Genomic DNA, 25,627 nt, shown 5'->3' on the forward strand with positions numbered 1-25,627 from the left:
TTTATGCAAAAATAAGATTTATTTTTGTTGATTGATTCCCTGGTACAATAATGAAAAAATGTGAATTGATGTTTTTACCAAATGAGAAAATCAAACAAATCCTTGCTTTCTAGACATATATTTGGATAGGGTATCTCTGCTCTGCTGCAAACAATTGTGTGTCTGACTTAACCATTGCTGAGAACAGGGATTATTTAGAATCTTTTCCTGAACTGGTAAAAGTAAAGACTATATTTCATTTGAAACAGAACCTCAAAGCTTGCTGATAAATGGCTTTATTATACTAATTGCATTTTCTTTATTTCCATAGTCTGTCAGTGTGCCAGAGGGAAATTTTATTGGTCTTAAAGGATTTGTTCTTCAAATGGCCATGTAGGTCGCAACACAAAAACGTACTTAGTTGCTGGCAAATTTATTATTTAATGATTCTTCCCCAGTGTCTTTCTGGTGGCTGTGTTTAAAATCATTGGCCTGTAATTACTACCCTTTATGCATATGCATGCACATATATTTCATTTATAGTCTTTAGACACATTTTTCATTCAAGTATTCAAAAAGTACTCTTATATAAAGACTCTGTGATCACATAGAACAATTCTTCAAGTATTCTCAAGCCCATTTGGACAATGAGAGTTTGAAAAATAATGTAAGGGTCTTGTAGTTGACATTTAAGAAACTAGTACCTTAGAAGGAATAATCGGATTATAAGGCATTTTTAAGACTTTGTACTTTCTGAGTGGCCTTATGCTTAAAACACTCTTGATATAATTGAAATGCTCTTATGTTTCTTTCTGTCCTCTCTCTACTTTGAGGTTTTGTTGAGTTGATTTTCCCTAGTAGTATTCATTTTAATAGGAGATTCAGACATAGGTAGAGCTGTGAAGAGAAAAACTGTGGTCCAAAATAACATGGTTTGGAATCAAAGCTGCAAATTCATGCAGGATAAGGATTTATTGAGTTAAAATAAGTAGAGAAATTAATAAAAAACAATAAACAATGCAATAGATTATTTCTATAATATTTCAAAAAATACTTCAAAAATCATTTGACTGAAATATAAGTTCTTTCATGTTCTTTTCATGCTGTTTTTTTACTATTTATATTAGTAAATTATCCTGAAGAATACTTAAAAATCTAGCATACCCAGGATGATATCCTAAAAGATACTGTTGCAATATGATCCTAACACCGATATTGATACCTTTTACAGTGTGTGTGTATGTATTTTTTTTTTCTGTGTCTTATCCATAGAAAATGATACCATCTACTGGACAGACATGGGCTTCAATAAAATTAGCAGAGCTAAAAGAGATCAGACTTGGAAAGAAGATATCATTACCAATGGCTTGGGAAGAGTGGAAGGGATAGCTGTTGACTGGATTGCTGGTATAATCCATGGCTTTTTATCTTTCTGTTTCACACCTATTTTGTTAGGGGCTCAAACTGCTTCATAAAAAATCTTTTCTAACTCATAACAGTGCTTTTATTTGTACTTCTAGCCACAGGGGTAAATAGTCTCTTTTGCTTTTGGCTTCGCTCCTTCTAATGCTTTTGAGCCTTTGGATAAGTATTTTTATGTAGAAGTAGATTATGTAGTGTTAACTTTGCCCAAATCTCCTGAGAGCTCCAGAAGGCAGGTAAACAAGTGTTAGAAGTTCTCTTTTGCCTGAAGTCAGTAGAAAGTTAAAATAGGTCTTTTCTTTAGGTAGGAGAAGTTTCAACTTCGTTTTACTATGTAAATATATCATTATATGGTTTAAACCAGAGGTGTGTGAGATTAGGATTGAAAGTATTGCATATTAGTTTATTTACAGCTTTCTGCTTAGGAAACACATTTAAAAAGAATGTAGGAAGTAAACAGTTTCTTGATAGTTATGTGAATGCTCAGAAATTTAATTTTAGTCATGACAAATGCATTTTTTTTTCTCAAAACTGTATTATAAACACCTCTATTATTTCTCCTAGGTAACATATATTGGACAGATCATGGTTTCAACTTAATTGAAGTTGCAAGACTCAATGGTTCTTTCCGTTATGTAATTATTTCCCAAGGCCTGGATCAACCAAGATCTATAGCTGTGCACCCAGAGAAAGGGTAATTTTAAGATTTACATGTATCTTCCAAGTTTTAAGTGAGTTTTCTAAGTTCTATTGAAAAAAACCTAATTACTTTTAGCTGTAATGTCTGAGACAAAATCAGGAATATCTTACCTAAGCAGAAAAAAATGTTTATATTCACTTTGTTCATATAATTTAGTACATATTCGATGAAGTCACATTTATTACAGATTTATTTTATGTGTGTGTAAATCCAAATAAAGGCACCAACATGATTCCAGATTCTCAATTTAAATCTCTTCCTTAGAATTGTTTACATAATTAGGTATTCAATTATTTATTGAATTAGTAAAATAGCCATTTGATAGCCCTCTTTGCTCTCCAATATTTCTAAAATTTCAATATTCATTCATGTGTCTATGGTTGTCAAACATGTTCATCCCAAACTTTTGTTTTCTTCTCCTTCCTTTTACTTCTTTTTTTGTTTTGTTTTGAGTTCTAAATAAGTATAACTAACTGTTTTGACATTTTCATTTGGATGCTTCATGAGTACCCAAAATGTATATATATAAAACTGAAACGAATTTAATCTGCCACCAAGTTATGCTTAGTTTTTCTTCTAAATAAATCTATTAGCAATCCAACACCCTCTATCTTTATCTTTACCCTAATTAAATTTGATATTATCTTATATACTGCAATAACATCCCAGTCTGTCTCCTAAACTCACCAAAGCCTAGAGTGATTTTTTTTTAATATACATCTGCTTACTTAAAATCTTTCAAGGAATTTCTATTGCTTTATGTGTAAAGTCCAAAGCCTCTGTTATGATCCTTCTTAATCAGACCCTATAATAATTTTCAGTCTGAAACTCCTGTTACTCTCTTTTTCCTTTCACAATCAATCTCTGTTGGTCTTCTCTTAATTTTTAAAATATTTCTTATTCTATTCCACTTCCAGCCTTTGCCAACCTCTTCCTTTTACCTGCAATGCTCTTCTTATACTTTTGTCTTGTTAAATTTTATTTGACCTTATTTGGCTTTGAAAATAGTTTAGATTGTTGTATGGCCCCATAGCACCTAGTATTTTTATTGTATACATTATTTGTACTAATATTTATTGATTTGCCTGGTAGCTGTATGTGTTCTTGTTTGTTTTTGAGACAGGCTGTCATTCTGTTGCCTAGGCTGGAGCGCAGTGGTGCAATCACAGTGTTGGACTTACAGGCATGAGCCACCGTGCCTGGCTGTAATAAATTATTATAGCCTTAAAGGAGAAAATTTGACCAATTGCTTCACTGTGAATCATTATTCTAAGGCAAGAAGGAATATAATTTGAAAGTTATGCAATCCCATAGATACACTGGAAATGGATGTTTAGTTTGTTTCTAATAAAGAATTTATTTGCTTCATAGTTGCAATAAGTCCATTTATATTATATAGAACCTCTTGCGTCTACCCTATTATAGATTCATACAGCTTAATTTAACAAGCCTTTTGCTGCTACATGTCAATCTGTGGATTTTCTTTTCATTTCTTATTCAAATCCATTGTAGACCCTTAAGCTGATATCCCAGAGCTTCTTTTTCTTAAGTACCTCTTATCTCTCCACATCCATCTTAGCCTATGACTACACCTACTTGTCTCTAGCTTGATTGAGAACATTAGGCAAAAGAATCTTCATATACTCTAGTTTTTATCAATTTATTCAGTTAACGTTTATTGAGTGCTAGGCACTGTGAGCTAGGACATGTCAGCATCCCTCCATGTCATCCTCAGCCTTCAATTCAGTACATCTTGACAAAATACAAGTACATATGAAAGACACTTGTAGACACTGTGAAGTATGCTGGCATGAATAAGATGTTGCCTCTATTCACAATGAGTTTTCTGTTTAAACTGAAAATTCAAACAAGTACACATTTCAGTTAAAGGAATAGTGTCACTTTGTAAAGACTTATTTTCAGGCACAATAAAAGACTAATTGATCAAACTCAAATTTACAGCTCATATCCAAATGTCATGTTGAAGTAGTAAGTTTCATAAGATCACTATAAAATTATCTTGGGTTTAATGCAAAAATCATACCATATAATTAGAGCAGGTAGTAAAAATGAGGGTGGTAGCAATAATAGTGATTAGTAGAAGCTTTGTGGAAGAGGCTGCAAGGGAAAGGAGGTTTCTGAGATGGGGTAGGTATATATTATATGAAGAAGAAATAGAATAATTAAAGATTTGGTAGTGACAAAGCAAAAGTCATCAGCAAGAGTGTAGGTACATGAGGTACACATAGGGAAGAGTAGGTGATGTGTCTGGAAGACAACTTGGGTCTGTATAATTGTTGGTAGGGCTCCCTATATATTTTTAAAAAATTGACAGGGTCATGCCTTCTCCAGTTTACCAAGTGAACTCCAAACCAGTCCTGGACCCTCTCTCCTCAGCCTTCCCTTGGCCTCAAACAACATACAGAAGCTAAGATCAGAGTTGTGATGTGAGTTTATGGAAGTTGTAACATTCTTTAACATAAAGAATCTTTAAGAGTGGTAATTTATCATCCCTGTGGATTAGACAAAAGGGTTCTTTCCCTTCCCTCAAGCCAAGTAATGGAGAGAGCTCAAGACAAATATGTAAGAGGGAGGCTAAAATAAAGAGAAAATAACAGTAAATGAAAAAAAAAAATTCTATACCTTTTTCACTGCAAATCCCAATGCCAAAGGGAGTCAGGTCAAATTTGGAGAGAGGGAAGAGAATGTGCTCTAAAATTAATCTTAACCGTATGATACTGTTCATTTAATGGTAATTGGCTGGGAAGTTATGGGATCTTTCTGAGACAGCCAAGTTTGGAGAGGAAATACTCAGTAAAGCATACATGGAATCAGTAGTTGGATAAATATAAAGTCACTTCTTACTTATTCCAACAGAATTCAGGCTCTGTAATAAGCTGTGATAGTGTACGAGGTTACCCAAGAAAGAGTGCCAAAAAAAGAAGTCTAATAACAAAAATGAATGCTTATAGTTAGGGGATAGAATGACTAGGAGAGAGAAAAAAAGAACAACAACAACAACAGCAACAAAAACAGCCATTTGAGTCTTCGGAAATTACTGAACTGTAAAAGTCAAGGGAAGAGAGTTTAAGGAAGAACAGTGTGCCAGCAATAAAGAGATCAGGAGAGAGAAAAAAAGCAGAGAACAGAACATGTAACTGGTGATGAGGATGGTATTGCATATTTTTATCAATTTCAGAAGATGAGTAAGGACAGAAGCCAAATATAAAGAGTAGACAAAAGAATAATTAGAAAGTGGAGCTAGCATATACAGAATAAACTGATGCAAACTGGGTGATGAAGGGAAAGAGGAGAAATAGAAGATAAGTTGAGAAGATTGTAGAGTATAAGGTTTTTCTTAGTATGGGGATATTGCACATATTCATAGGCAAAGGGGAAATAAACTAGTTGGAAGAAAGAGGATGGAAATGAATGTAAAGGGGAGACAAATTCCAGGGAGCATAGGAGGAGCCTTGACAAGGGAGAAACAATAGGGCAGAGCAGGAGGAATCACAGACAGAAAGCAGGGAGGCAAGATTTGTATCTTACATTAGGTATCCCAGAAAGAGATTCTAGGATGGGAAGTCAACTCAGGACCTGAAAGCATAGTCAGTCGAAAAGGGGAAGAAAGAGATCAAGCAAATATTTAATTTTGAACATAATCTTGGCCTCAGACTGATTCCTGGAGGGACTCTAGAGTCTAAACTTTACCTTACAGTGATGGAACTTGGTATTCAGACTCCCAAGTAGTCAGCCAGTGGATAAGGACCACTCCGGGAAAACAGACACTCTCAAAATTTCTGACTTTCAGCACTTGTGGGAGAAGAGATTCAAGTGGCCCAAGGATAATCTTCCAAAGAAAATTGTCTGTGTGAGCTGTTAGGGACAAAGGTGATTTGAGAGCTCAGAAATGGTAAACAGCATCTGAGGATGTTTATATGGAGCACAGACGGTGTCCATTACAGTTTGGAATCCCCACTTAGACATTTACTATTTTTACATTTGCCTTTGAGGTATTTCTAAACTTCTTGGTCTCAAATGCCTATATCCTTTTAGTTAATTGGGAGGATTAAATGAGGTGGGTGCTAGTTCTCTTCCCCTTCGGGGATGGAGTGAAAGAAGAGATAGAATGCGGAGATCAAATGTATTTTAGAGGTTAAATTGATGAAATTGAAGAAAGTCACAGCTGCTAGTCTGTATTTCTAAGGTTATCAGCTTTAAGTGAATACGTTAAGTTTTGCTGAAGCTATTGTAGTAAATATTTTCCACAATAATGAATCAAAGAATTTTCCAGCAACATGAGACTAGCCAGGATGGACTTCTAGAATCTAAGCAGGAATTTTATATGACATTGAATAATAATGCTTGATAATGTACGGGTAGTAAAGAAAAGAAAAAGAAAACATGTACCAAAAAGGAGCAAAAAGGTTATAGATCAAAGTTGGCAGTTGTAATGGGTTAACTTTGAGTTACCAATCAGGCGGTGAGGCCTGCAATCTAGTGATGGAATAGTGGGAAGTCAAGAGTAGACCAGGGTAAGAGTAGAGAGATAAGGTCCAGCTGGTATGAGTGACCAACACAGCTCTATGAATTAAGAGAGGGTGATTCTAGGTAGGTCCCTGGAGCAATAAAGACGAGGTACTATGAGCTTGGGTGTTCGTATGTCATTAAGTTCCATAGACTGTCAGCAGTGGAAGGAGAAGATGAAAAAGCTGCCAGCCAGTGGTAAAGCAATAAATAAATGGTGTGTGATTGTGACAGGTGATAATGCAGTCAAGGAAAAGAGAATATGTGAATTAATGCCGTAAATGTTTAAGTGAGTATAACCTCAGAAAAAGGTTTCCTCCTTCCTTAAAATGACTTCTCTACTTTTATTCTGGATACAAATGTCTCCTCAGACATTTCATGCAAAAATCATTCTCTTCTATTTTACCAACCTTAACTTGTTCCTTTCAATGAAGTCTTTCCCTTTTGCTTTCAGATAGGCTCAGGTCACTCTCATTAGATAACACATTACTAATGTCATTACTTTCCACATGTTTTCTTCTCAACTTCTCAGAATCATGATCTATATCCATTGTCTCATCATTGAACTCCTAAAATGGGTTTCAGCTTCTGTTGTTACACAGGAGTTTCTAAATTTATTTGCAGCCACATCCAGAGATGATTATTATTATTTTTGCAGGTTTTATACCATTTGCCTTCTCCAGGACAGTTTTCTCCACTGATAGTCCATCCAAGAATTCCTTTTTTCTTTAGCCTTCTCTGACCCTGCATTTTCTGGTTTTCTCTGAGGCCACTCTATATAGCTCCTGTGAGCATTATATTTTATTCTCTTTATTCTCATTTAAGACTTTGTGTGCCATTCTCTCTCTTATTATATTTATCTTTTAAACCCATCTAATCCCATGTTTTAAAAATGTAAATCATACATATATAGTGAAATATAAAAATATAATAAATATATGCAAAATAGTAATAAAATATCTTCACCCGTTTATTTATATTTCTGATATCCTTTACAGTTATTTATTTGGATGTCTGTCACTGAAACTTAACATGTCCTCCTACCTCTCATCTGTTGCCTTCCTTTCTTAAATATGATATCTCTTTTCCTGTTGTCACAAAAGAGGTTGAAACTTTAGATTTTCCAGTATTTTTTCATCACCTATTTCCATCTGTCAACAAGTCTCCTCATTTCTTTGCTCCAGATGTTTGTCAGATTTTTTTTATTTCTCTCCATTGCAACTACCAGCTCAGCACTGTCTCAGCAGGAGGATCTCAGTAAATATTTTTGATTTCTTAATTTTGAGCTCTCAAAATGAGAATTGTATGTGAGTCCACAAAACAAGAAATCTTTGACATATGTAGCAATATTTAAATATTATTTACTTCTTCTTAAAAGCATTTTAAAAATATTATGTTACACGGATAAACTTTTTCCATATTCATAGTTAAGAGTAGATACACTCATTTAAATGTTAAACTTGTTTCTAGGAAATATTTATTACTGCTTGGAAATATTAGAGATGTATGTCTCCCTATACTTTTTCCATATGTTTATTGACTTGAATTTAGAGAGAAAATAAAAGACTTAAAAATGAAGATTCTTGTAAAATTATTCAAACACTGATTTCCAGCTAATATTATATAGACATTTAAGTGTCAAAATTTATATCATAGGAATAAAGTACAGTACTTTAATATTCTGTTTGAAGTTAAAACATGGCAGATGGTATTGCCAAGGGAAAATGTGAACCATAATGGAGTGAATTAGCTGAATTCAAAATAAAAACATGCCTTGAAAAGTGGGCACGAATCCTGTTTTTAAACAATAGAGACTTGAGCTCTTTTAAAATGTAGCCAAATACAAAATAGGAATCATGTATGAGTTTAGTTTAGCTTAAAAAATCATTTTCTTTCAGCTATCATTGACTCCTCCTCCCCCTCTTGTTCCTCCTCCTCCTCCTCCCCTTCCTCTTCCTCTTCTTCTTCTTCTTCTTCCTCCTCCTCCTCCTCTCCCTCCTCCTCTTCCGCCTCCTCCTGCTCCTGCTCCTCCTCTGGTATTACTTGCTTTGTGAAAATTGAAATGTAATAATTTTCTCCATGCTGAAAAGTCATTTAATACTAACAATGAAAAGATGTATAGGAAGCCCCATTAAGATGTTAAAAATTTTGATTAACTTCCCATGGTACATAATCTCTAACTGAAACACATACTGTAATTTTATTTCCTTTTAAGCACCAGGATACATGTTTTCTCTCTTAATTTAGCTCTGTATTTCTGTGACTGTAAATAATGTGCTGAAAAGTTTTTCTTTCCATGGCAAAGACTCAAATTAACATGGGATCTTGCTGTTTCAAAAGGTCTTTTTGATTATGTATATACTTTTTCAGTATGCTCAACAATATATAAAAGGTCTTGGTTGACAGTTTAACACCTGTTAAGACAACAACAGTGTAGTGTAGTTTAATACCATCTCTTAGAGTATATTTTGCATCTTAAAGCAAGGGAACACATATATAAAGGAAATGGAATAAATTTGATTTACCATAGGAATAATGCTGGTAAGATAGGTTGCAAGTCATGGAACAAATTAAAAACTTCTTTATAATATTTTGATAATTCTAAGTCAGCTCATGAGCTCTAGAAGTATAGGCTCTGGGCAGCTAGATGTTAAATATTTGGTAAATTCATAGTTATAGGAAAATATCAAATATATATTGAATGTACAAAAGTACATAAACATGGACTATTCAAGAAAATTATAAATGCAAACAAGCTAATATTATATATATGTACATGTATATGTTAAGTGTTTGTTTAAGTGAGAGGATGGGCAATGAGGCAGGGTGTAAACACATATATAAAATGAAAAATGAACTATAACATGGTGTAATATTTTTAATGTGCTATGAAATATTATATATGTGTGTATATATATACATATATATAAATATTTTTTGTTTGTGAATAATTTCCGCTTCTCCAGTGTGTGCTATTCATACACATAATAATTGTCCTATATAATTACTCAAAACTACAATGTAGTGAATCAAGAAAGGCTCAAATGTAAACTTAAGAATAGCAGACCAAGAAAGAAACAAATTGACAAATAAGTTAAATAATTTTGAAGCTTAAACAGAAAGAACAACTCAAATGGCCTATATCTTTATTTTTGCCTAAAAGAAAAAAAAAATTCTGAAGTTGTTTACAGGAAAGACAACTTTTCTCACCACAACCCTTCAACATTATCATTGTTCAAGCCCCTACATTTATGACTTAAAGAGACTAGCAAATTTTAAGTATTTCTAATCAGCATTTTTCTCAGATACTAATTTACCCATTTGCCTCTGCCATTAACAACGGACTTTATGAGGGTACCTAAATCCGATTTATTTTGTATCATCAGCTCCTAGCACATAATAGATACCTAATGAAGTATTTGTTGGTGAGTGCATGAGTACAGTGCAAGAATAAGTTTGAGAATCAACCACAAAACCAACAATAACAAAAGATTTGAAAAGTGCAGTAGTGTCCAAGGGTAGACTGGTTTTATATTTTCATCCTTTTAGCACAGGGTTCTGCTACCTGTGGTTGAGTGCTTTTTATATTACAGAATTCTTTAATCAATAGCAACATATTTAAGACTTGAAAAATGATTTGGGATAGGCCTGTAATACTTTCTCAGACAAAACTGTACGTAAATGAAGAAAAAGAAAATGTGAATAAGGCCTCACAGAAAAAGAGAACGCTCTACATTTCATTTTATTCCTCAGGAGATAAAAATGTCCAATCATGTACTCATAAAATATATTCAAACTTTTACAATATTATCTTATTTTACTTATGATCTGAAGATGTAGCCATGGACATGTTGACTTATAGAGTATTCAGTTTGTATGAATTTTGAGTGATTCTAGTGCATCTGCTAAGAAATTGGAAATTACAAGCAGCTTTTGTCAAATTAAAAGCTTATGCTCATGTAAAGGCTAGCTACTATTGTTCATCCGTAGGGTTTTTATTTGGCTTTCTTTTTTGTTTCTCTTACTTTTTGCAGATAGGGTAACTCACTGTTGACTCCCACGCTAGGAGACGACACAACGACATTCTCGATTCTTTTCTTGACCAAGGCCAACTGCCGACATAAGAGAATTACCTGATCTTCATTTCTGTGCCAGCATGAACATTTTTTGGTTATCTCAGGTTTTCTTTATCATATGTGACAAAGGATCTAAATCATACTCACTTAGGGAAGCCAGAAAAGTAGGAAGAAATGGCACATTTATTGTAAAAATTGCAACTCAAATTCGAGCTCTAGGGAAACAGTTTAGCAATCAAAGAAGAGAATTTTAAATCCAGAGAAAATGATTAATTCCAACTAGTCTTGCTTTTCACAACTGTTCACATATGTAGAGTATACGGATAACATTTAATACTGTTTCTCTTAAAAAATAGACTTATTTATTATTTTCTTTCACTCCATTACCCTTCTCACACAAAAATCAGAGCTTTGTCACTAATGTTAGCTGTCTCAAATTTATTCATGGGCATTTATAATAATTTGAATGTGTATTTTTTCAGGTTGAGTGTAACTGCCTGTGACAGGAAAAAAAAAAAGTTTTTCCTGAAAAGTATACCTGTATCTAGACTAATTCTGATGTCAATCTGTACAGTTGTCAGAAGACAAATACAATTAACTTTCAGGGTCCATTAAGGGTTTGCTAGGCCTTTGGGCACTCCAGTGCTACCAAATGTGATCTTTTTACCTATTTATCCAAATGTCAATAATCAGTTGGAAATTAACTCATGATATGTGTTCATTGCACTGTTTTCCTGCCCAAAACTGTTAGAGTCTAATTAAGACAATAAAGATATTTGTATTATGACAGTTTCTAATAAAATTTCTATAATTCTGAAAGCCACTTTTAAATGTCCCTTTTAAAATTATATGTTTTTAAATTTATAAGTGCAAGCTTATTTAAATAAAGAACACTTTCTAGTTTAACAAATACTACTTTATTATTCAGATAAAATTCAGTTACACAATATAGCATTTGATTTGGACAAGTTTAATATTTTCTGGATTTGAGAAAGTATTTTTAGTAGGGCTACATGTACCCATTTGATACTCTAAAATCAATTTTTCTTGGCTATATCATATAGTGAACACGTGTTTCACAACTGCAAAATTTGAACTCAAATAGGTTCAAAAATCAATGGTAATTTCGTCAGTCAATGTTAATATCAGTAGGGTCTCAAAAACCAGGGACAAATATTTTCATTTCTTCCTATTGCTAAAGACCACATTTAGATACCAAGAATCTATGTTCATTAATGATATCTCAGGTGCATCTATGTAAGTTATTACCTTAAATTACAAGTCTCTTTCTGCAGTTTTGCGAGCTTGGAGAGGGTTCTTTCTCTACATTTGGTTTATAATCCCCAAAAGTTCTCAAGGTGCAAATTTTATTCATTTCTTTACTTTCAATTTCAGTTTAAGGAGCAAATAAATTATTATTTGCTTGACATAAAATGTTTACTTAATTTTGATAGGTTTAAAACATTTTACTTTTATTCAGTTGATAAATTATTTAACTCTAAAAGTGATTCCTACACAGTAAGATTTGGCTTCACACATAATGATACCATATCTAATCACTACTGTTTTCCACAGGAAAAGAATTGTGTAAATTCTGGATTAAAAAATAGTTTTACTTAGAATAATTTTATACATAATTTTTTTACATTTATCTCGGCCTCTTGCATGAAAGTATCACAAATTTAAAATGAATAGGGATTACTTGGAAAAGAAAGAGAGTGACTTCTTTCTCAATGCTAAGACCTTTTTCATATTTTGTTTTCTGTGTGTGTCTGTGTTTTTTTTTTTTTTTTTTTTTTTTGAGACAGAGTCTCACTCTGTTCCCCATGCTGGAGTGCGGTGGTGTGATCTTGGCTCACTGCAGACTCTGCGTCCCGGGTTCCAGTGATTCTCCTGCCTCAGCCTCCCAGGTAGCTGGGACTACAGGCACATACCACCATGCTAGGCTAATTTTTGTATTTTTAGTAGAGAAGGGGTTTTACCATGTTGGCCAGGCTTGTCTCAAACTCCTTACCTCAAGTGATACGCCTGCCTCAGCCTCCCAAAGTGTTAGTATTACAGGTGTGAGCCACTGTGCCAGGACTATTTTTTGGTTTTAAATATGGAGATTTTTTGTTACGCATCTTATAGCTAAGGAAAAATAACATTTGATATAATATCATTATATATTTCTGTGTTATCTTTCTATTTGGTGAGACAATGTATTCTAGGGAAGACAATATAGGCCTGGATTAGTAAAGCCTGAGTGTGGTTCTTGGCTTGCCCTCTTATTGGCCATGTGGACTGTGGATCATTTACTTCCTAGTCATAATTACCATAGCTGTGAGAATTAGGGCTAAGTAGGTTGGTTGCTACAAAAGTAATTGTGTTTTTTGCCATTACTTTTAATAGCAATAAACACATTTATTTGTGTACCAACCTATAAATAGCTTATTTGATCTGTTCACTCAAAATAATATTTTTATTAGTGCATTTGCAAGTAGATTAACATTAATTAAAATCTTTAATATGCACATTTCTTTTCTTATGTGAACTTTGGAATATGTTAAAAATAGATGATAAGAATCAGATTAGACAAGTAAGCACATGTCTGCCCTGGTCTCACAGTGCCTCCTTCACAGTATAACATTACCTGCCATTTTAATACACGTTTTTCCTTAAAAAGTTAAGTGTAGCAATACATTTCATTTGCCAGTTAGTTATTTTATATTGAATAATATTTTTCATCCACTGACAGCGTACCTTAAAGTCTTAAAAATCTTGACATTAATAAAGGTGTAGATTTTTAAATGCCTGCTTCAATTATATCTTACCAATAAAATATTAGTTGGATTTTATGCTACAAAGTTTTTCCTTTCTGATTTATAAAGCTTGTAAATATGAATGAAATTTTCTTCAGGATTAATATAATTGAGATTGTAGCCATACCTCATTTTTGTTTGTCTGTAAAACTCTACAATGTTTATTTTACAGAGCATTTTCAAGAAAAATACCAACTATTAAAACAAATTAAACAATATACATAAATAATACATATATTTTTATTTAGTTAAGTATCAATTTGTACTTAAATAACTCCAGCGAGTATAAACAAAATATAAGTCTTTAATTTTTCTGTATGCAGTCTCACTGATTCTTACGTGACTATTCACATATATTATTCAAATATGCTGATGAGGCTGCAGGAAAAAGGGAATGCTTAAACACCATTGGTGAGGATGTAAATTAGTTCAGCCACTGTGGAAAGCAGTTTGGAGATTTTACAAGGAAGTTAAAACAGAGCTACCATTCAAATAATCCCATTACTGGATATATACCCAAAGGAAAATGCATCATTATACCAAAAAGACACATGCACTCATATGTCCATCACCCTGCTTTTCACAATTGCAAAAATGTAGAATAAACCTAGGTGCCCGTCAATAGTAGACTGCAAAAAGAAAATGTACATCTATACCGTGGAATACTTTGAAGCAATGAAAACAGCCCTTTTGCAGCAACATTGCTGGAGCTGGAGGGCATAAACCTAAATGAATTGATGCAGGGACAGAAAAGCAAGCACTGAGTGTTCTCACTTATAAGTGGGAGCTAAGCATTGAGCACACATGAACATAAACATGGGAACAAGAGACACTGTGAACTACTTGGGGAGGGGGGGAACTACCTATTAGGTACTATGTTCACTATTTAGGTGCCATATAACTTTTAAGAACTAAAAAAAATTACAATAATTTTTAAAAATTAGGAACTATACACCCAGCTTTTGAATCAATGCTTCCCATATTTTTTAAAACTTTATTCACTGCTGATGTCTGATAGTTGGATAAAAACTTCAGCAGATGTAACTTCAAATTAAGAATTAAGAAGGAATTATATTTATCTAAAAGCATGGATTTCTGTATAGTCCTATGAATATCGAATTTTTTGAATGAATGAGTGAAATACATGGATTATGTACATTCTGTTTTTCTACATTTTATTTTATGACATGTTGTTTTATTTTGGCATACTATATGTGTTCTTTCTGCATGATATTTTCTTTCACATAGTCCCCCATTACATTTTGTTTTATAAGATTACTAAAATAAGAATTTCTGCTTTTGCATAAAACTGTATTTTAAGATGACTTCACAAGATAACATAAAATTCAAACTAGATTAGTTACATTTAGCAGTCTAAGTAGAAAAAATAGAAAGTTATGATGCATTCATGTCTGTATTCATAAATTAAATATGTATTTACCACAAAATTTCTAATTACCTGGTGCTAAAGGAGTAATAGTGAATGAAAATAGAGGAGTGATCACTGTCCTTGTTGAGCTTACAGTCTAGTGGGGGGCAAAAAATATTTATAATAAATGATAATGTAAGGAAATACAAGTGGAAATTTGCCATTCTAATCTGTGTTGTGAAGCAGAGCACATGGTACAGGGAAGACACAGAAGGCTTCTGGAAAGAAATAGTTGAGATATGAAAAGTAGGAAGTAATTAGGCAAACAGGTTGGAGAAGAGCATTTGAGACAGGAAATAGCAGGCAGAAAAGGTATTTTGGTAGGATGTTGAGTGCATCTTATGATTTGTCTGACTGGTTAACTATTTTTTTACGATAAAAATTATTTTATCGGAACCATAAGCACACTGTATATTAACTTCTGCAATGTATTATTTTTATTCTAGTGTGAATGTTACCGCTGTTATTAGTAATGTCTTTTTGCATAGCTCTGCATACTACAAATAAATGTACATAAATACTACGAATTAACAATTTAATTTCAGCCTCTTGTTCTGGACTGAATGGGGACAAATGCCCTGTATTGGAAAGGCTCGCTTGGATGGCTCAGAGAAGGTTGTCCTTGTAAGCATGGGAATAGCATGGCCGAATGGCATCTCCATCGACTATGAGGTCTGTTGGATTTCTTTTCAGTGTTTAAAGTGCCTTAACTGACAACTTTCATTTACCTACTTTTAGCGTTCCTTTATTTTCTTAATAAAACAATCAAATATAGTCTGTAACATTACTTCTCAATTGATATTTAGGAAAATAAATTGTACTGGTGTGATGCTCGCACAGACAAGATAGAGAGAATCGACCTTGAGACTGGAGGGAATCGCGAGATGGTGCTGTCAGGAAGCAATGTGGATATGTTTTCAGTTGCAGTCTTTGGGGCTTACATCTACTGGTCTGACAGGTAATTTATTTTTTCATAAGTATTTGAGTCTCAAAATGTTATTTCAGTGCCAGTTGCTTTACCCTTGTAGGATTTACCATTTCTTAGCAAGGTCACAAAAAGGAACTCACAAAGCCAGTAATTTCCACAGAAAAGGCAGGTACTCTTGCTATTCCAAGCTGAAGCATTTCAATGTCACAGACTAAAGTTGGTTTCTTTCCCTTCTGTTGGCCCATCTGTTATCTTCAGCTTAAGTAACTGGCTTGACTTTAATTAGGCGAAGATTGTTGATCATGTATGTTCAACTTTTTGGCAGAGCACATGCAAACGGGTCTGTCAGAAGGGGCCACAAGAATGATGCCACAGAAACGATAACCATGAGAACTGGCCTTGGAGTCAACCTGAAGGAGGTTAAAATATTTAACCGAGTAAGAGAGAAAGGTCAGCACTCTTGAAAGAATACATAATATGTATATTTTATGTGATTTCTCTCCAATTTTTAAAAACATTGTCAAACTTAGAAATTCTTCTATAAGTCTAAAACCTCAAAACCTTATCTTTACATCTGATTTCCTGCAAGTATCATATAGTAGCCTAATACAATAAATATGTCATATTTCATACAAAAGTGTATTTGCCCAGGACAGCACAGGTACATGGACATGTTACATACCTGGTATGTCTTGATTATAGGTTTTGGCTAAGGAATATAGCAGAACTTGAAACATGTATTGATTGGATAAAAAATTAAAAGCATAAGTAGGATATTAGTAAAAGGCAGTTGAAATTTTTATACATAATATGAATCATATTATATAATAAGTGGTTATGATCCCAAAAGTGATGCTGTTAGTGTAAAATATTTCCAAAGTCATTACTTCCTTAAAATATTTATTCTAAACTTATAGGGCAATGATTTGGGTATTTAAAATTTGTTTGCCTCCATTAAAATAAATTGTAACTAACTTTTTTATATCAAAGGAAGTTATAATAATGTTGGAGATAATAATAATGAATTCACAAAGGAGAATTAGACTGGTGAAGAAATTTTAAGTGCATACTTTATCTTCACTTAAAATTGGAGTAAGAACTTATGCTCAGCATATTTAGGAGGTTAGGCACATTGTAGCTATAGATTTCTTTGATGCTTTCCATATCTCGTAGATAGAGTTTAAAGCAGTGCATTATTTCTGGTGAGATCAATTCATGTTTTAAATGAACAATATATGAAACACTATAAGTATCAAGTTTCAAAAAAGATTTATATACTTAACTGGTTCATTAAGGGAAAAATTTAATGCTTAACTTGGATGGTGAATGAAACAGAATATGATTTTCCAAATAAAGAAACCCAAAATTTAAACTGCTGTGATTTTTTAAAAAACAATACTTTTTAATTTTTTTATTGACCAGCTTACAATTAAGAGCAAAAAGAGAATATTCAACATCAAAGTTTTAATATTTCTTTATGGAGAATTTTGTTTCAAAAACAAAAGAAAAACATAAACATGTGCATATGTGTATCATTTTTCTTCATTAGGGACCAATGTTTGTGCCAGGGACAATGGTGGCTGTAAGCAACTCTGTCTTTATCGAGGAAATTCCCGGAGAACTTGTGCTTGTGCCCATGGATATTTGGCAGAAGATGGAGTTACTTGCCTGAGGCATGAAGGCTATTTACTGTATTCAGGAAGAACAATATTAAAAAGTATACATCTTTCTGATGAAACCAATTTAAATTCCCCAATAAGGCCATATGAGAATCCACATTATTTCAAGAATGTCATAGCCTTGGCTTTTGACTATAATCAAAGAAGAAAAGGTACCAACCGAATCTTTTACAGTGATGCACACTTTGGAAATATACAGCTTATTAAAGACAACTGGGAAGACAGACAAGTAATTGTTGAAAGTAAGTACAATAATTCAATTTTAAATAGGTGGAAATGAGTATCATTTAGATTACTAGAGAAATAATAGTGGTAATTGCATGTAGCAATTACATTTTCCTAGAGTTTATATTCAGGAATGAACGTGACTATATCATCTAAACCCCACCCCCCACCCCCCGCCAAATGTCAAAGAAGCAATTAATTGCTAGCATGTACAGCAAATTATGATTATTAGCTTCTAATCATGGAAGGTTTAATATGTTTTATCATAATGTTTCTTATAAATAACTGCACTAAAATTCATGAAAAATCATTTTCCAGTGTAAAACTATTCTAATTGATTTTTTTTTCCAGTGGGCAAATTGTATCTTTAAGAATATCTGTTCAGTAATAGTTAATCATAGTTTCTCAAGCAAACATCAGAGATTTTTTTTCTGTATATATGTGTATATATATAAAATATATATATAATATATATTATATATGATATATCATATATATGTAGCAGACTTGAGAAAATGTTATGGAAATGATCTAATATTTTTAATGTTTTTATGGGACATAATTATTCAAGCATAATGTGCAGTGAGGATTATCCACATAATTTAGGGAAACCTTTTTCCTGTCATTCAAGTTTAACAAAAACCATCTTCTTATTCTTCACACAACTTCTCTCTTCTTGATGTCTTTGTGTGATTTCCATATATTTCCCATTCTTCCAATTTCACTATGTGGAAATCAATTTTTTCTTTGCTTTCTAAATTGCAAAATAATATATAAATTTGCTGTAGAGTGTTCAAATAATATGGATTTGAATATGAAATCCCTGACTCATCTCTGCAACCATCAGTCCTGTTTACTTACCCATAACTAACATGTGACATGCCCCAGAATTTTAAGTATGTGTGTGCAATTTTTAATTATAAAAGTGGAATGATACTAAATATATTATTCAGCTAACCGCTTTTTTTGCTTACTGTGTATTGCAAAGCTTTTATTTTATTACATGAGGCTTCATCTTACACTTTTGAAAGCCTGTACCTAGTTCTATACTAAAGGTAAGCTAGTTTATTTAATCGTTTTTTAATAAAAATTTAGATTTGAATAACTAAACTATAGCTATCCAAGCCTGTGTGTGTGGTGGATATTTTCTAAAGAATGAATACAATGAGTGTGTCACTTCAAGGTAAATTACCTACTGTGTGAGTTGCAAATGGTAAAAACCAAACTCTGAAGTAAAAAAATTAGAGTAGAAGTCTTGTATCCACCACAGTAACCTTGACAGCTTCCCAGTACTTACAGGCTTTTCTGTTGACATGGTGATAATATTAATGCATGTGATTTGGGAGTATTGCATAATGAAATGTGTCAACATTTAGAAGCTATGCATAAGTTAGAGAACCAATATTTTCAAATGACATGATAAAATCATGCATGAGTAAATGATTTATTCAAAGTGTAAGATAGACCAATGAATTTTAATGTAATAGAGGATGAAAAGTTCATCACTATGGTTTCAGATTCCACACTGCAACTAACCTTTAAGTAACCACCGCTTGTCACGTGTTGGTGTAATATGAAAGAATACTCAGTTATCTGTAAAGGCTATTATTAAAACGCTCCTCTCTTTTCCAATTACACAACTTTGGGAGGCTGGAAGCTCTTCATGTGCTTCAACCAAAACAACACAATGAGAGGATAAAGAGGCAGATAGGAGAATCCAGCTGTCTTTTAGTAAGATGGATATTAAATATATTTGTAACATTGTGAAACAATGATTTCTTGTTATTATTTCTTGTTATTATTTTTGAAGAAATAGTTACTTTTCTTAGAAGGTGCTATTTAGATGAACACAATTGTTGCATTATTCTAACTTTAGAAACATTGATAAATATTTAAAACAATTTAAGTTTAAATTTCTAATATGGTAAATAGATATAGACATGACCCGCATACACAGACTCTGGAGTCTTCAGTAATGATTAAGAGTGTAAAGATCCTCAGATCAAAAAGACTGAAAATTACTCTTCTGGGCTAAGCATTCAGAAAATGTTTAGTACAAAGACATGAAAAGCATGGAGTAGACAAGGGGTCATTTGGTATGATTGAAATGCAGGTAGTATGGCATGAATTGATGTGAGATGAAGTAGGGAATGACATGATGTTGAATGTCTTGGTCTGCCAAAATAAGCAGCTTAAAAAAAAAACAATTTTATTTAGGTATAGTTTACACATCATACAATGCACCAAAAAGTATACACTCAATCTTTTTTGGTATATTACATTATAATTTTTAAAATTGGGGCAAATATACATGTATATCCACATATATAAAATAACATTTGAGATTTTACCTGTTTTTAAGTGTACAATTCAGTGGCTTTTATTACATTTCCAGTATTTTGCAGCCATCAACACTATATTTCTAAAACTTTTTCATCACTTCAAATAGAAACTCTGTGTAAGGCAATATCTCCCCGTTTCCCCCTTTCCCTGGCCCTTGGTAATGGATATTTTCTGTCTCTATGAATTTTCTAATTCTAGATATTTCGTGTAAGTGGAATCATCATGTATTTGTCCTTTGCGCCTGGCTTGTTTCACTTAGCGTAGTGTTTTCAAGGTGCATCCATGCTATAGCATATATTGGAACTTCATTCTTTTTATGGTTGAATAATATTTCACTGTATGTACATACCACATATTTTTATCCAGTCATTTGTTTAAGGACACTTGGGTTGTTTCTACAATTGGCTATTATGATTAATGCTGCAATGAACATTGGTGTACAAATATCCAAGATAAGATGATGAAAAAAACGAGAGTGTTGTAATGCTAATACATATATATATGTATATATATATTCATATAATAGAGTATTAAAAGTAGGATTTATATTTCATGAGATCACTCAGTGTTATGTTTAGGTCTGATGAAGTGTAAGGGTTGTGAGTGCCGTGTCTGAAGGCAAAGATGCCCTAGGAGGTTTTGTCATATTTTAGATCCTGTTTCAACCGTAGTAAATTAAACTGAAAACATTTTAATTAAAGTATACATACAATCAAATCACTCTAATTCTGTCATCCAAAATCAAAGCCAGTAGAATCCATGACGCTTTACTGACTGTAGGGAAGTGTTGAAACATATGTAGGGAAGTGAAACATGATGGCCAAGAGTTTGAAACATCGGTCGAGCCCAGGGTTCAAATCACAGTTTGCTGTTTGTTTCCTCTGTGCTTCTATGTGTTTATTTCCTTACCTACAAAATGGAAAATCAACCCATACATTTTCTATGAAAATTTTATGAGAAAGTGTATCTAAAGAATATATAAATAAGCATTATTTTAATATAAAATTATTGTACTGTATTTGTGACACATTTGTGGATCATTTAGGACAGCGGTCCTCAACCTTTTGAACAACAAGAACTGGTCTGATGGAAGATAATTTTTTCATGGACGAAGGCAGGGGATGGTTTTGGGATGAAACTGTTACACCTCAGATCATCAGGTAATAGTTAGATTCTCAAAAGGAGCACACAATCTGGATCCCTCATAATAGGGTTTGCGCTCGTATGAAACTCTAATGCCATTGCTGATCTGACAGCAGGTGGAGCTCAGATGATAATCCTGAGTCACCTGCTGCTCACCTCCTGCTATTCCTCCTGGCTCCTAACAAGCCATGGACCAGTACTCATCTGTGGTCCAGGGGTTGGCAACCTCTGATTGAGGACAATGATTTTTGTCTTAAATTATTTTTAGCATATGAATTAGAGTAGTTAGACAATCAGAAATAATTACAATAATTATAGATATAAAGTAGTGCATTAAGGTCTGACTAAAACTTAAAAATTATAATTAGTCTGTATTGATAGTTTATATGAATCTTTCTGAATATCCTCCCTACCACACCGCACCTCCTGCCAAGAAGTTGCCATTTGCTTAACCATTGCAATCCTCTCTGAAATCTTTTTAGGTGAATGTATAGTTTAACTTGCCAGACGACAAAAGAAAACAGACAAAACAAATCAAAACTAAAACCCTCAAAACACCCAGTTATTGGCACATATAAAGAAATATAAGTAAGATGTAAAATGTGTTTCCATCTAGGTATTCCATTTTATTAAATCTGAAAAACTATATGTTCTTTTGTTATATCTCTAACTTGTTACCCAAAATTATATTCATGTTTTTAAGTATTCATGTTTTAAGTATTTAACTAGATTCATATTTTTAGGTATTAAAAATATCAGAGAGTTCTAAATTTCACAATCAGATTCAGACTTTGATCCTTCATATAGCTGAATATAAGAAATGGATGGGATAAAGGCTTTCTTCTTTAACTTCCCAGTTCACACAGAATGAACATTTTGGCCTCAGGTTTAAAAGATGAAAATAGCCATAAAATACAATTCAATATTTATTAAGTGCTTACAGTGTGCCATAGATTATTAGGTATGAGTGAATAAGGATGAAAATGTCTTCCTTCTACCCTTTGAAAGTTCACAGTATAAAAAGAGGAAAATGGAGTAGTTCACTTTTCCTACGAAGAATCAAGATCCCTGGTGAAGACACTGTTAAAAGTCTACACTTTTAGGCCATTTCTGACTTTAAAACCACAGTAACGATTTATAAAATATATTTAAAATGAAAATTAGAGATAGCTAATCTCAAAAAGCAAGATAGACTTTTCTTTGAGTGATAAACAGAACAGAAATACAAAGCAGAGAAAATGACTGAAACAGAATTCTGAGATTCCAGGCTACATAGATGCCACAGAGAGACAGCATCTAAAAAGAATTTACTTAATCCAAGGACTGGGGAATACTGCCCCACAGGGAAGCAAGGCTGAAATAAAGCTGTGCCATGTACTGTTAGGCCAATGACTTGTAGGAAGTGACTAACCCTAGAAGCTTAGAGGCCACAGAAACTGCCTTATGACCAGCTCTGATGCAAGTCCATTGCAAGTTATTGACTCTACAAGCTCTCATATGCTCTGTGGAGCAAAAACTCAAATGAATTATGAAAGAGAGGGCTGCAGTTTAAGACGCAGAGGCTGAATGAAGTCCACTCTAAAACCACCCAGTAGAGAGAAGTGAGTACTAAAAGAGAGGTTAAAAAATAACCCCTTTAGGATGCTCAAATTCAATTTCCACAACACATGGATTCTTAAGAAAGACAGCTTAAAAAACCCCACCAAGCAGAAGATGAATGAAAATGAAAATGATAGAAGAATCTGAAGAATATTTACTTGGGGTTCATCAAAGAAGCAAAGAAAAAAAAAGTATGAAAAGAACAAGAAATAGGGACATCCAGGAGGCCAAATATACATATGTAAGAAAAAAATTTTTTTAAATTAAAACAATTGAATATCTTGGAAATAAAAAAATATGATCACTATAATTAAAATTAAAAAGAAATCTTTATTGATAAAATAAAAATTATGTTGTACTAGTGAAAGTGATAATGCATAAATAAGATGCTAATTCATTAATAAGAAATTAATGTTAGAGGCAGTAAGATACAAAAAACATGAGAACACTTGTGAAACTTGGAGGATAAACTAATAGATTTAATAGTCTTTTAGCTAATAAATGTTGACAAATGGCAAAGAAGAGACAGATGATAGAAAAGTAATACTCAAAGTGATAATGACACAGAGTTTACTAGAAATGAAGAAAGAAATGTCTCTAGATGGGAAATTTGCTGTAAGCGTTAAGAATAATTAAATTAAGTCAGCAATTGAAGTAAAACTGCAGAACATCATGAAAAAGGGAAAATCTTAAGATGCTACCAGAAGTAGTAGACACTATCTGCAGAAGGAAGACAATGGTATTTAAACAGACTTCTCATCAGCAACAAGAGTAAAATCTTCAGACTACTAAGGAAATACATAATTCTATAACTGAATTATTAAAGATGGAGGGAAATAACATTTGTTTTAGGAATATAAAGTCAGTAACAATATATCTATGTATTCCCACTAATTAAAAAAATGTAAAGTAATGGCGTAAGGAACTTAACAGCTTCAAACTTAAACTAGTGTCCTTAAATGCCTGTAATCTAAGTTAACAAATTTCACATTTTACATTGTAGCTAAGTATATATGTTTCTGTTTTACCAAAGAATATGCTTATTTAGTGGGATGCATTCTGATGTTTTGTTTTAACCAAACATAGCATATTTTTTTAAAAAAGCAAATATTGCTTAATATAAATTCAAATGGTGTCCCTACATCCAATGACTAATTGAGAAATGTGATTAGGCCTGGAGTGGTGGCTCATGCCTGTAATCCCGGCACTCTGGGGAGCTGAGGTGGGTGGATCACTTGAGGCCAGGAGTTCGAGACTAGCCTGGCCAACATGGCAAAACCCTGTCTTTACTAAAAATACAAAAATTAGCTGGGCATGTTGGCATATGCCTGCAATTCCAGCTACTCAGGAGGCTGAGATATGAGAATCAGTTGAACCTAGGAGGCAGAGGTTGCAGTGAGCCAAGATTGCACCACCATACTCCAGCCTGGGTGACAGAGTGTGACTCTCCACGCCCCCCCGCCACCCACCCCCAAAAAAGTAATGTGATCTTAAAAAAGCTATTCTTAAGCTAGTAATCACAACAAAGTATTCACAAAACATTAACATAGAAAATTTTAAAATGTTTATGAAGGACATAAAAGATAAAGGGGGAGAGTGTTACTTTCATGATGCAAAAAGTCAATTTCCATAGCCATGGAAAATTATCCCAAATTATCTGTAAATTTAATGCAATTCAAAATGCCAAAATGTCTCAGTGTGGTGGCACACACCTGTAGTCCTAGATCCTTTGAAGGCTGAGGCGGGAGGATCTCTTGAGTCCAGGGTTTTGAGGCCATAGTGAGCTATGATTGCACCACTGCACTCTAGCCTGGGTGACAGAGTGAGACCCTGTTTCTAAAAACAAACAAAAAGCAGCCAAAATGAATTTTAATGAAATTGCACATGTTGATAGTAGAATTCACATAGAAGAGCAAAATATCACCAATTGCCAAGGCAATTTTAAAGAAATATAAATTTGTAGTCTCTCCTTGACACAATTGTCTTTATTATTAAAAAGTGAAAGTAATTAACACAATATGATATTACCAATAAAAAACAATTAAATGAAAAAGAACAGAGGGCTCAGAGGCAGATCCATATTTATATATAACTTTTATGTAAATTGGTTATACATTGCCTAGTTGGCATTACAAATAAATTGAAAAATAATGAATTTAATGAATTATACTAGAACAATTTATATGCAAAAAAATGAAACAAAATGTTATCTCCAACTCAAACTATATTCAAAAATTCAAGTATTTTAATGGTGCAAATATGATGAGCTTTTTAATATCAAAGAATACAGAATATCTTTATAAACTCAGGGTAAGAACAGATTTCACAAATGATACACAAAAATCAGGAAGTATAAGTTTAGTATATTTTATCTCATTGAAATTAAAAACTCTTTGCAGCAGAAGCTATGTAGAAATTTAAAAGACAAAACAAAACACTAGTGGTGTATAGTTGCAATCCTTAAAAGCAACAAAGGATTACAACTGAAGTTTATAACGTACCATTACAGAGATGAAGATAAATATGGACAAGTTATGCTAGGGGACAGAAAAGGAAATATAATCATACTAAAGTATAGTCAATCTCTCCACCTATTAAGAAAATTTATAATGAAACAATGAGATTTTTCCACCCATAATTTGTGAAAAGTTTTTAAAAGTTTTGTAATGAGGAGAAACCAGACTTTCACACACAATTGATGAAAATTACAATTTTGTACAACTACTCTGAAGAGCTATTTGTAATATTTTGAAATTTTGAAATGGTTCATATACTT

The 25,627-nt window shown here is 33.0% G+C and overlaps 1 protein-coding gene across 3 annotated transcripts in view; it reads left to right on the plus strand.

The window, feature by feature from the left end:
• The window catches only part of LRP1B (LDL receptor related protein 1B), a 1,910,203-nt gene that overhangs the window by 1,422,572 nt on the left and 462,004 nt on the right, over positions 1-25,627 (plus strand). For all 3 annotated transcript variants that reach the window (XM_034954060.3, XM_034954061.3, XM_003822825.6), the window contains exons 36-41: positions 1,252-1,386; positions 1,966-2,095; positions 15,480-15,606; positions 15,741-15,892; positions 16,188-16,312; positions 17,412-17,783. In XM_034954060.3, coding sequence (XP_034809951.2) covers positions 1,252-1,386; positions 1,966-2,095; positions 15,480-15,606; positions 15,741-15,892; positions 16,188-16,312; positions 17,412-17,783 — 1,041 coding nt within the window. The remainder of the gene's footprint in view (positions 1-1,251; positions 1,387-1,965; positions 2,096-15,479; positions 15,607-15,740; positions 15,893-16,187; positions 16,313-17,411; positions 17,784-25,627) is intronic.

Source organism: Pan paniscus, chromosome 13 (assembly GCF_029289425.2).
Source record: "Pan paniscus chromosome 13, NHGRI_mPanPan1-v2.0_pri, whole genome shotgun sequence".
In the NCBI taxonomy this organism is placed as follows: domain Eukaryota; kingdom Metazoa; phylum Chordata; class Mammalia; order Primates; family Hominidae; genus Pan; species Pan paniscus.